At 46.7% G+C, this 12,405-nt stretch overlaps 1 protein-coding gene across 1 annotated transcript; it reads right to left on the reverse strand.

Annotated features, from left to right (window-relative positions):
- Nucleotides 1-8,129: 8,129 nt before the first annotated feature.
- On the reverse strand, nt 8,130-11,685 carry sult5a1 (sulfotransferase family 5A, member 1). The gene is made up of 6 exons (XM_056412965.1): nt 10,808-11,685; nt 10,413-10,624; nt 9,822-9,948; nt 9,600-9,697; nt 9,090-9,270; nt 8,130-8,548 (listed from the first exon to the last, which is right to left on the reverse strand). The coding sequence occupies exons 1-6, from the start codon at nt 10,944-10,946 to the stop codon at nt 8,385-8,387; spliced, it is 921 nt and encodes a 306-aa protein (XP_056268940.1). The 5' UTR covers nt 10,947-11,685; the 3' UTR covers nt 8,130-8,384.
- Between the last annotated feature and the right edge of the window lie 720 nt (nt 11,686-12,405).

Below are 12,405 nucleotides of genomic sequence, written 5' to 3' on the forward strand. Positions count from 1 at the left end.
CACGCCATGTTTTTTGTGTCTATCTAAATATTCTGATTTCATATTTGTAGATGTTTTGCCTTTTTACAATACTTTCACTGTGGTCAAAAACAATGCACTCTCCGGCACGCAGATGAATTAACTTGGCAGTCTAGACACATACTTTCTGTAAGAATCTGTAGTTCTTGCCTAAATTACCCAAATCATGTCAGTTGAGGAGTTCCTTTTGACTGAAACAAAGCTCCCTCCAGAGAGACACCCCTTGTTTCCCCATCCTGGGCACTACTCCCCATGATGAGTAAACTGACCTTTGAATGTGTAAAACTGGAGCACCTTTTGACGCATGTGAGCAGATATGAAAGTTGACGCATCCGTGTTTAACTTGAGAAGTGTAACACACTTGCTAAATACCTTTCCCCGGTGAGAGATATAAACAATGCCACCTAGTGGCCAGATAAGTCATAACATGTAATTTATTTCGACATTATCAAACCTCCAGGTACTTTCCCATTCATAGCAACCAACAACTTTGTGATATTCTGTTGCTAAACTACAAACAATAAATATGATATGTGGCTTAAGCTGGAGAGCAGAAGGAGAGACAGCCTTGTGTGACATATCGGTTCGGTATATGTGTATATGTCGGCTGATAAGTATGAAGAAATTGTCGCACATAAATGCCAAAGTTTGAAGGTAATGTAGTAACCGTGTCACAAGTGAGCTTCGACTTCTAAACATTGTCTTGGAAGTCTGTAGAAAATATATCTGTAAACAAGTTTTAAAGATGTTATTGCTGGTTGTTTCACGGATGTTCAAACCAATAATCTAGGAGGACATGTTATAAATCTGCTATGAAGTCAAGTGTGCTCAGTGTACATGGTTCAAATAATTAAAAAAATGACAGAAAACTAAATATATAAACATCCTATGAGCATTATACTTAAACATATATTTTAATTCTTCTTATTGGGCCATGATGTTTCCAGCAAATTCAGCCCAACTTCAACCTGAGCAGATATTTAAGTATCCAGAATAGAAACACCTGTGTGGAATGTACACAACATTTAACTCATACATGTGGTACCTTTCCCTTTAGTGATAAAAGTGATAATTCAACAATTTGTTCTGTGAACATTAATACAACTTGTGTGGGCTTAATAACAGCATATATAAGTCTTTAAGCTACTCAAACTGTCAAATGTCGGGCATCGATAATAATCTTAGTTTTTAAAAATGTGAAGTAATTTCAACATGAGCCCAGTGACACCAGTTGTTCCCTTCTACCTTCTTCCCCTCAGCAGAGTAGAATATAGAGAAGTGTGAAGTAGCTTCTCACAGGGCTGAAACGTGTGAGTGTGTGTGTGCAGCAAAAAGCACCAATGCCACAATTGTGTGTGTATGTGTGACTGTGCGTGGACTTTATTAGAAGCCGATACTGAGACAGCAGCTCTTGTCAACTCCACTACTGAGTGCATGTTTAGCAAAAGTCAAACACTGTTAGAAGGTGAAGGAAGAGATGATGACCGACCCCCCCCCCCCCCCCCCAAAAAAAGGAACTCCGGTTTTCGCAACACGTTTTGAAAAGACAAGACGATATTCTTCAAGGTTGCATAAGCTTGAGTTTTAATGTTGTTGTTTTCCAATTAAGCCGGCAGACATAAAAAAATACGTGTACATGCATGTGTACAGACACAAAAGCAATACACACATGTATTACATTCAGAATAAGCTTGGTAGGTATAAGCAGCACAATGTGGCACTGAAAACAAACAAATACTCAGTAGAATGAACGACTGAGTGATAAATGATACATGCCAGGTTTGTACAACTGTAACTGTGTTTTTAATACAGACAAAGGCGTCTTAAGTTTGGATACACTTCAAGCATCTACTACTTTATTTACTTGTCAAAGAAAATCATGTATAACAGTCTTTTTTCTTAACTTTCAAGCGGCACCCAGTTTAATTTGAGCTCTGTTTACTTTAATCTTTGTCCGCATTGCTTTTTTGTTGCGTAACAAAACAACTTGAGAACTTTTTCTCTCTGCTGTCGGAACATCCAGGTTTCAATATCAAGTTGTGTTGGAGGAAAATTGAATTTCATTTGTGATGCTTAAATCTCTGACATTTGACATTAGCAACATTACTTTCTAGAAACGGTGTCTCTGTTGGGAGAATCCATACAACATCTAGCATAAAGACTAGTTTCCACTGTCACAGGCTTGCAGCTGAACTCTTATCTTACAACATGGACAAATAAAACTCAAAATGTTAGCATGACAAGAAAGCATAAAAGGTCAAAGAGAAAATTCTTTCAAATTTGAGTGACTTTAAAGTGAAACACGAAAGATAAAAGTGTACTTCACCCATATTAATTCCGATAATAAATGACCTCTCAAGTTTTAACAACCAAACTCTCAAATCAGCCTCAAAGTTCCAGTTTTATTGTGGTATACGGGTGTAAAATGTTTCGGTTGAGTTTTTTTTACTAGAAAGCGTGACAAAAACAGGATGTGGTTTTTTCTTCTGTGTGTTTTAGTTCAGTTCAAAGGATAACATACATACTGTTAGGACTCAGCCAGCCGGGGCCCCACCTCCAGAGCACACCTGAAGCCACTCTGCACGTCGCAGCTGTAGCTCGTTAGACAGGGAAGAAATAGAAGGACTGCCAGTAGCTCGCTGTGAGTTCGTTCTTGAGGCTCAGTAGGAGAGCTCAGTCAAACCCTGGAGTGTGTTGATGTCCAGAGCGTTTTTTGGATTATCGTGAAGGAACCTTCCCCGTGGATCCTTTCCCGGTTAGCCCTGTGGGTGTTGACCCAGTACCCCGGGAGCCCTGCCTTTCCAGCCCACAACCATTCGAGGGTGACTTTGAGACCTGTGCCACTTTCTTGATGCAGTGCGAGTTGGTCTTCATTCACCAACCAAGCCGGTTCACCTCGGACGCTGCTCGAGTCGCGTATGTGACTAACCTGCTCACGGGCCGGGCAGCCCAGTGGGCTGCTGCTTCCTGGTCCATGGGTGCCAGCTTCCGGCACTCCTACAGGGACTTCGTGGCCGAGCTCCGTAAGGTGTTCCACCATCCAGCCAGGGGTCAGGACCCCGGTGCCCGGTTGGTCAGCATCCAGCAGGGCAGGGGCCGAGTGGCGGACTACTCGGTGGAGTTCAGATTGGCCGCTGCGGAGAGCGGGTGGAATGATCCAGCCCTTCGGGTTAACTTCCGAAGAGGACTCAGCGAAGCGGTGAGAGACCAGCTAGCTACACGGGAGGAGCCCACCTCCCTCGATGACCTCATCAACCTCGCCATCCGCATCGATGGACGCCTCAGTGAGAGGAGGCGGGAGCAAGTCCTCCGGGGATCCCTTCCTATCCCTCAAGTCCCCAGTACACGGGAGAGGAACCCCACCCCCACTCACTCGTTTTTCCCTAGCCCCTCCCGACCTCCCACCTCGCAGACGGCAACCGAGGAGGAACCCATGCAGCTGGGCTGTGCGCGCCTTAGCCCAGCCGAACGGGAGGTCCGATTCAGGACAGGGCTATGTCTCTTTTGTGGCCAGAGGGGACATCGCGTCAGTGGCTGCCCCATCCGGCCAAAAGATTAGGCTCACCAGGACCCCGGGAGTTCCTAGTGAGCCACCTTTCCTGTTCCCGTAGTCCTACACCACCGAACCGGCGGGTTAGTGTTACCCTGGCCTGGGCGGATCAGCGGATTACGGTGGGGGCCCTCCTCGATTCTGGGGCGGATGATTGTTTCCTGGACTCGGAGTTCGCTGCCCAGGCTAACATTCCGTCTAAGACACTGGAGGAGCCCGTGGAGGCCTTTGCACTAGACAACCGCCCTCTGGCCCGCATCACCCAGTGCACCCATCCCATCTCCCTCACTGTGGCGGGGAACCATGTGGAGACCCGCCAGTTCTACCTAATCCAGTCCCCGTTGGTTCCAGTGATTCTGGGGCACCCCTGGCTCGTACAGCATGAGCCACACGTTGCCTGGTCCTCTGGAACTATCCTGGAGTGGGGTGCCTCCTGTCACGCCCAGTGTCTCCAGGCAGCGACTAGCCCATCACCCCGGTCGAATCCCAGTGCCCCTCCCCCGGACATTTCTTCTATCCCTCAGGAGTACCATGACCTAAGAGAGGTTTTTAGCAAGACCCGGGCTCAGTCCCTCCCTCCGCATAGGCCATACGACTGCGCGATCGACCTCCGTGTGGGGGCTCCCCTTCCCAGCAGTCGACTGTACAGCCTGTCCATACCAGAGAAGGCCGCTATGGATGACTACATCTCAGAGTCAGTGGCAGCAGGGCTCATTCGGCCTTCGTCCTCCCCGGTGGCAGCGGGTTTCTTCTTTGTGAAGAAGAAGGACGGGGGTCTCTGACCCTGCATTGACTATCGCCAACTGAACGACATTACTGTCAAGAATAAGTACCCTCTTCCCCTCATGAGTTCCACCCTTGAGCCCCTCACCCAGGCTACTATCTTTACGAAGCTGGATCTCCGGAGCGCCTACCACTTGGTTCGGATCAGGAGAGGGGACGAATGGAAGACTGCCTTCAAGACACCACGAGGGCACTATGAGTATCGGGTAATGCCGTTCGGCCTTACCAATGCCCCGGGGGTATTTCAGGCACTCATGAACGACGTGCTCCGCGACATGCTGGATGTCTTCGTGGTTGTGTACCTCGACGACATCTTGGTCTTCTCCAGGAACCTCGAGGAGCATGTCCAGCACGTTCGCCAGGTGCTCAAGCGTCTCCTCCTCAATCGGCTCTTCGTCAAGGCTGAGAAATGTCGATTCCACTCTGCCTCTGTCGACTACCTGGGTTTCATTGTGGAGAAGGGGCAGACTCGGGCCGACCCCCGCAAAATCAAGGCTGTGGTGGACTGGCCGACCCCCACATCGCGAAAGGAGTTGCAGAGCTTCCTCGGATTCGCAAACTTCTACAGAAGGTTCATCCGAAACTACAGCGTTGTGGCAGAACCTCTCACCAGGCTGACCTCTCCCTCCCAGCCGTTCATCTGGTCCCCAGCTACCGACGCTGCATTTCTGTCCCGTAAGGGGAGGTTCACCAGCGCCCCAATTCTGCTCCACCCCGACCCAAAGAGGCAGTTCATTGTGGAGGTAGACGCCTCAGACACTGGGGTGGGGGCGGTCCTCTCCCAACGGGCGGAGGCAGATCAAAAGGTACACCCCTGTGCGTTCTTCTCTCGACGTTTTCTTCCCGCAGAAGAGAACTACGACATCGGGAATCGGGAGTTGCTGGCAGTCGTAGCTGCTCTGGAGGAGTGGCGCCATTGGCTGGAGGGGGCGGAGCAGCCATTCACCATCTGGACAGACCATAAGAACTTGACATTCATCCGGGCGACCAAGCGTCTCAACGGGCGACAGGCTCGTTGGGCTGGCTTCCTCAGTCGATTTGATTTCTCCCTGACCTATCGTCCCGGTTCCCGCAACATTAAGGCGGATGCCCTGTCCCGTCTACACCAAGGGAGGCGGACCACTGAGGAGTCGGTTCCCATCGTCCCAGAGGCCAAGGTGGTTGGCGTGGTGGCCTGGGGCATTGAGACCGTTGTAAGAAAGGCGTTGCGCGCCCATCCTGCTCAAAGTGGCGTGCCCCCGTGCCGGCTGTTCGTCCCGGAACCTGTCAGATCCCGGGTGCTTCAGTGGGGCCACACCAGCCAGTTTGCCTGCCATCCCGGGGTTCAACGCACCTTCACCTTCCTGGCTCGGCGTTTCTGGTGGCCTACTATGAGGAGAGAGGTGAAGGACTTTGTGCTGGCCTGCCCCGTTTGTGCCCGCAGCAAGGCCTCTCACCAGGCACCCGCCGGGCTACTGCAACCCCTTCCTGTTCCTAGCCGCCCCTGGTCCCACGTGGCTTTGGACTTTGTGTCTGGACTACCGTCCTCCCAGGGTAAGACGGTGATACTGACTGTAGTGGATCGGTTCAGTAAGGGGGTGCACTTAGTGGCCCTCCCCAAGCTCCCTTCGGCAGCAGAGACGGCGGACCTCCTGATGAGCCAGGTGTTCCGGCTCCATGGTCTTCCCCAGGATGTCGTCTCGGATCGAGGACCCCAGTTCACATCGAAGGTATGGCGAGCATTCTTCAAGGGGTTGGGCGCCTCTGTCAGTCTCTCCTCTGGTTATCACCCACAGACTAACGGGCAGACGGAGAGGATGAACCAGAGCGTGGAGTCGGCACTCCGCTGTGTGGCTGCCAGGAACCCATCCTCCTGGAGTCGGTTCCTTCCCTGGGTCGAGTACTCCATCAACTCCCTGGTCAGCTCTGCCACGGGCCTCTCCCCCTTCGAGGTATCTCTGGGGTACCAGCCACCGCTGTTTTCTGCACAGCAACCAGAGGTGGCAGTTCCCTCCGTGCAGACCCATCTGGACAGATGTCGTCGCATCTGGGAGGTCACCAGAGCCGCCCTACTCCGAGCGGCAGAACGTGGCAGCCGGGGGGCCAACCGTCGCCGGAACCCAGCTCCGAAGTACCACCCAGGGCAGAGAGTTTGGCTGTCCGCCAAGGATCTTCCCCTCCAGTCGGCCGCCAAGATGCTGGGTCCCCGTTTCGTGGGCCCTTTCGAGATCACGAGGGTGCTCAGCCCTGCGGCAGTGAGGCTGAGACTTCCGGCTTCCATGCACATACATCCCGTGTTCCACGTATCGAGGATTAAGCCTGTCTCCCTCAGTCCCCTGATGCCTTCTGCCCCTGATCCACCTCCACCTACAATCGTAGACGGGCACCCTCAGTGGAGGGTCCGCCGACTGATGGACGTTCGGCGTCGAGGACGAGGGTACCAGTTCCTGGTGGACTGGGAGGGCTATGGCCCGGACGAACGTAGCTGGGTGTCCCGCCAGCTCATCATGGACCCGGGGCTTCTGACCGACTTTTATCAGGCCCATCCCGACAAACCTGGCAAGTCGCCAGGTGGCTCCCGTAGAGGGGAGGGTATTGTTAGGACTCAGCCAGCCGGGGCCCCACCTCCAGAGCACACCTGAAGCCACTCTGCACGTCGCAGCTGTAGCTCGTTAGACAGGGAAGAAATAGAAGGACTGCCAGTAGCTCGCTGCGAGTTCGTTCTTGAGGCTCAGTAGGAGAGGTCAGTCAAACCCTGGAGTGTGTTGATGTCCAGAGCGTTTTTTGGATTATCGTGAAGTAACCTTCCCCGTGGATTATTTTCAAGAGAGTGAGTTTTTTTTGTTTTTGTTTGCGTGCTTCCCTCTGCCAGATTAAGGAGGCAGTTTTTCTTTTGCTTTGTTCTCTGAACTTTCTGCTCCCTGGAGTATTAGAATAAATTACGCCGTGCTTTCCCGGCTAAGCATTAACAGTCTGTTGTCGTGCGATTGGGGTCGAAGACAAATCATAACACATACATGGTTTAGTGAAACTGCAGTTTGGATCATTTCCTGTTTCATTTCCTTTCTCTCTGATAAATATAACTGACCTTTACAACCAGACATATAGTCGTTCCTCCAGTCCTCCTACATCAAATGTTTTGACACAGCAGAATTCTGCAACAGACACAAACACTATGCATCTGACTGTGGTGCAAGGAGTCTATATTTCTTCAGAGGATATGTGCTGTTAGATTATTATAATATGTACAAAAAACAGATCGACAACAATTTCAGTTCAGTAATCCGTCTTTGTTGTGTGACATAAATTATGTAATCAGGTGTCAGCTATGAGCCACGTGAATTAATGCTCATACCAACCTTTACCAGACCTTCCACCAGTTGTTAGAGATCAGTCACAGAGCATAGGGTGTTCTGTACAACCTGGACCAGATGTTCTCTCTCTCTCATACACTCTCACACACACATACATGCACACACACATGCATACTCACATGCACACTCTCACACACACACTCACTCAAACTCTCTCACACACACATACCACTTGATCAAAGCTCTCCAGTGCATGTAAACTGGAGGGTGAACGACACCTTTCTTTGGGTGTGTGAACTGATAGAACACAGAAGGACGGCTCGGCCCCTGGATGAGGAGCTATATATTAAAACCTTTGATCTGTCCTGACCCCACCGCACATTATTGTGCAGGTTACATAACTGGGAATTTATTTGCTTGTACTGCACATTAGCAACCTTAAGTGTCACTTGTTCTCCACCAAAACAAATCATTTGGATCCAGCGTAAGAGGATTTGAGATTTATTCAAACATTGTCATTAAAAAATTGAATTTGAATACATCATCACACGTGTCACATAAAGCACAGCTAATAACAGCAAGTCTGCATCGTACAGACACGGCACTGGAGGCTGCTGAGCGTTGCATGTCACAAGTGGCCCTTTATTCATTTAAACTACAAACCAAAGAAAACCTTCCACTTGTCATCCATCTCACGCAATGCAACATGATATCTAACTTCATTTAGCTTTTGTTCACAGTTATGTGTTCTTCAGTGGGATTTGTTTATTAGCATGTGTCTCCTCTTCATGTCGCTCATCCCATGCAAACTCTAGAGTGGAGTCCACCATCTTGTACTCAAGGACGCTATTGAAATATTGATTCAGGTCCTCTGTGAACATGTTTTTCCAGTCTCCAATCTTACCTGAATTGTAAGGAGAGAATAGTTAGGGACACTACTTAATTAAATGCCAAATATGTTATGTTAAAACCTTGTGGACTATCGGTAAATGCACACATCTGATTGAAGCACATTTCTTTTTCTCTTCAAATGATCATTCTTTTAAATATAGCTGACATTACAGATGCCAACTAGCCTTTTGAAGAAATGAGTTGACATCCCGGAAAATGTGCTGACTCACATGCCTTCTCATCTAACTCTTGTTGTTTAAAGCAATGGTTGGAAATCCTGAGCCAGATTATTAAAATGCTCCAACCTAAAATTAAATATTTTCCAAAAGTGACTAAACCTATTAATAACGTAGCCAAGTCTGCATCATTGACAGCACATCGTCACAAAATTATCATTATGAATTTAAACATATCATATTGAAAGTAAACAACAAGCATGTTGAACAGTAATCAACAATCATTGTTCGTACTGTCAAGCTAGCAGCTTATGAAAGACTGTTTTTTTCCCTTCTTAATTTGGATTGCATATTGTCAGACATAGGACACAATCACACCTTTTCTCATGAAGGAGCCCTTGTTATGGTCCATTATCTCCTCGCTGACCAGAGTGTAGTTGGCCATCTTGTTGTCCTGCATGCTGCTGAAGCTGCAGTGTTTCACACAGTTGTTGACTTCGTCCTCCAGCAGGGGAGTCTGTAGATAAGAGCTCACCCTCTTTATGGCACCGTGTCTGTCCTGGCAGCAGGAGGGCAGAATAGTGAAGTCATTCAAATAATGATCATAAAGTAAAAAATGGATTGCAGTTTTCAATAACTTCCTTGAAATGCTTTGTAAATAATAACAACCTTTGAAGGAATATGTGAAGGTTAAAGTGGTATTTTGAAGGCAAGTTTTAAAGAACTGAAAAAGGAAACCACATATTCACATAATGAACATTCCCTTCTAGACCTGCCCAAGTTATTGTGATTGGGGAGCAAGGTCAATAAGTATCTCACAATAAGTTGTATTAGAAAAGGTTTGTGGATATTTATTATGACGTGACGGATAAATCAATTCTCCTTTACCATCGACATCTCTTCATAGGAGATATGAAGCAGATTGCTCATAGTGGCTTTCTGCCTGGTCCAGCCTTTGATGTGGTCAAACCAGCAGCCGTAGTGCACTGAAACAAAGAGGAGCGCAACTAAACGCCCTGTTGTCTGCAAAGCTGCAGTCAGCATATCTTCAATACAAAAATTATAAAATATAAACATGAATTATGTCTTTTTGTCCTGATGTCAACTCACGTGTGCCCTCGAGGAATCGATTTAAAAACTGAGGAAATGAGCCGGCCTCAGGTAGGAATTTGGCAATTTTGTGGAAGTGATAAAAGGAAACCGCCACATCTTTCGGGTTTCTGCTCACATAGATGACCTGTGTAACAACACAGTGTCAGAATCATAGTTCTGCATTTAGTATAGCTTCACCAATTTCAAAAATTCTAGGAACAATATGTATTTTTCGACAAACAAATAAAACAAATAACATAAACATTCAATTATGATACAGATCTGGTTTGACGGCTGGGTTCTTAATCAGAAGCTCGAGCGCGATGCTTTCAACTATAAAGGTAAATATCCTCAGTATGCATCTTGGTTAAAAAAACAATCCACGGGATGTGTATCAGAACCAGTGAACTCTGGAGCTCTGCAAACTATACTGTTACTACATTACCTTAAAACCTTTGGCATTTCTGTGCTAGAATTTCTTCATACTTATCGGCCGGCATATACACTGATACTGATAGGTCAGCAATAAATACATATTAGCCAGGCTCATTTATTGTTTTATCTTTCTACTCTGAACTCCAAACAGGCAAATAAACTTGTACATTTGACCTTTGCTTTGGATCCCTGGAGGGTGGGGCCCAGCAGGTGATGGGGCAGGTGTGTGGTGAAGACTCGTGGTGTGGTGGGTGAAGCCTCCAGTAACGCAGTGAAATAATGATGCTCCAGCCAGGGAGCCCTTGCCCAGTTTGGGACAGTTTGGGTAAGGTGTGGGTCCCCTCTGCTGGATATGAGCGTCACAATTTCCTGCATCCATGTGGTTCCTGTTTAAAGAAAGGAGAGGAGCATACTGTGTCATAATGCGTTGTGTGAATTCCAGTAATACCATCACATACGAAATGCATTTCCACATCATGTGTGCAACGCTCTTGTGGTTGGTTGCATTATGTTTGAAGACACTGCACGTGCCGAGTGTCCTGATCGGTCGGTTGGTCGTCTCTTCTCACCTGATTTTGGATATGAGACAATGATGATATCGGTGTCCTGAAATGGAAATTTGAGAGCAAGTTGTAAGGAATCCTGGGTGTGCAGGTGTCCAGGAAAGAATAAACCATGAAAGTTCTCTACGACGTCCAACCTGGCCATATCCAACCTTGATACAGATACGTTTGCTAGTGTCTGTCTCTCTTTTTCAGCCGCCTGTAGACTAGTTTTCCTCTTGATTTGACCTTTCTGGAGCTCTGTACCTGTCTCTCTACTCTACTCTATTCTTTGTGTGTCCGCTCTGTGAGAGAGACACGCTTTACATCAGTTCAAAAGAGGAAATGCGAATCGACTCCCCCACTGTCTGCCGTCTGCACTGGGTGTATCCTACAATGTTTACCAACGTTAACAAATAGGTGCAGCCATCTATCTGACAGCTGGATCTAGTTTCCTCCTGACACGTGGTTTGTATTATGTTTCCATTTCCTTTCATAAAAGTTGCTGGAACTTAACAGTTTAATGCCAGTCTAGTTGTCAATAGTTAATCACATACTTTTAACAGCATAAACCCTGATTTTACTGTCATGTTGCTTCTCAAATGTGTGAGATGTGGCGGGAATTTTAAAACAGTCTAATAATTAAATAGTATTTTCATCATAATGTGAAGAGATTACAGTGTTGTTATGTGACAGCGCATTTTGTATTGTATCTAGCGAAGTTAGCATGCTAACGGACTCTCAGTGGCATTTCCTGTCTGTCTGTGTGGGCTCCCGGCTGGAGAACGAGACCAAGGTCTATGGCATTTATGGGTCGACCTGTTTTGAATTAATCCAATAAAGAAACTGTCTGACCGTACAGATCCTAATTGGCACTATGAATGTTGGGTATTCTTTTATTTTTATTTTTCAATAACTGAGGACTGTAATTTTGATTTTATTGACCACAAAGTTAGAGGTACATTCTGTGTTTGGAGTACACTTTGCACCTTTAAATTACTTTGAAATTTCAGATAAAAAGTATCGTGTGTTTATTTTGTGTCAACTTGTCAAGTTCTTTTATGATGTAAAGCGATATGATGTTAACACTGAATAAGTTATTCTCCATGTTATGGCTACATCATTACATCAAATTGAAGTATTCTTGAAGTGCTGTGCATCATTTTAGATTGACTTCCCCAACATTCAGCCCACTTTAACTCTCTTTACTTGTTTTGGGTAATTAACAAGGTATATAAAATAAAGGTTAAAACAAGAAAAGAAAATGAAGTGCTTGGCTGCTGAGTGGCAGAACGGATAACGGTTAATGTTGTAAGCAAGAACACATCAGAATGTTATCTCCAGCTATGTGGGTCTGTTCGTAATGCAGACTCAGACTACCAGAGAATCATTTGTTCTGTACCCTCCTGATACTCTTACGTACAGTATATACCACACTGTGCTGCTTCAAGCATTATTTTGAAGATATCCCTAAAAGGATCACAGCATGCAATATCACAAACTTGCTTAAGCTTAAACAAAAAAGTGGAGTCTTTAAATTGTGTATTTTCGTATTTTTATATAAAAGGAAGTAAACTAAAGACAAACTACACACAACAAGGGTGGGAGCCACGGGGTGAGAGAAA

Source organism: Pseudoliparis swirei, chromosome 4, assembly GCF_029220125.1.
Source record: "Pseudoliparis swirei isolate HS2019 ecotype Mariana Trench chromosome 4, NWPU_hadal_v1, whole genome shotgun sequence".
In the NCBI taxonomy this organism is placed as follows: Eukaryota; Metazoa; Chordata; class Actinopteri; order Perciformes; family Liparidae; genus Pseudoliparis; species Pseudoliparis swirei.

What these genes read in the sequence shown, in the direction of transcription:
- sult5a1 (XM_056412965.1), bottom strand. Translation starts at nt 10,946, where the DNA reads ATGGCCAGGTTGGACGTCGTAGAGAACTTTCATGGTTTATTCTTTCCT. An exon ending in CCTATGAAGAGATGTCGATG is followed by an intron (nt 9,271 to 9,599) that starts GTAAAGGAGAAT and finishes TCCTGCTGCCAG; the next exon opens with GACAGACACGGTGCCATAAA. An exon ending in GGGCTCCTTCATGAGAAAAG is followed by an intron (nt 8,549 to 9,089) that starts GTGTGATTGTGT and finishes CTTACAATTCAG; the next exon opens with GTAAGATTGGAGACTGGAAA.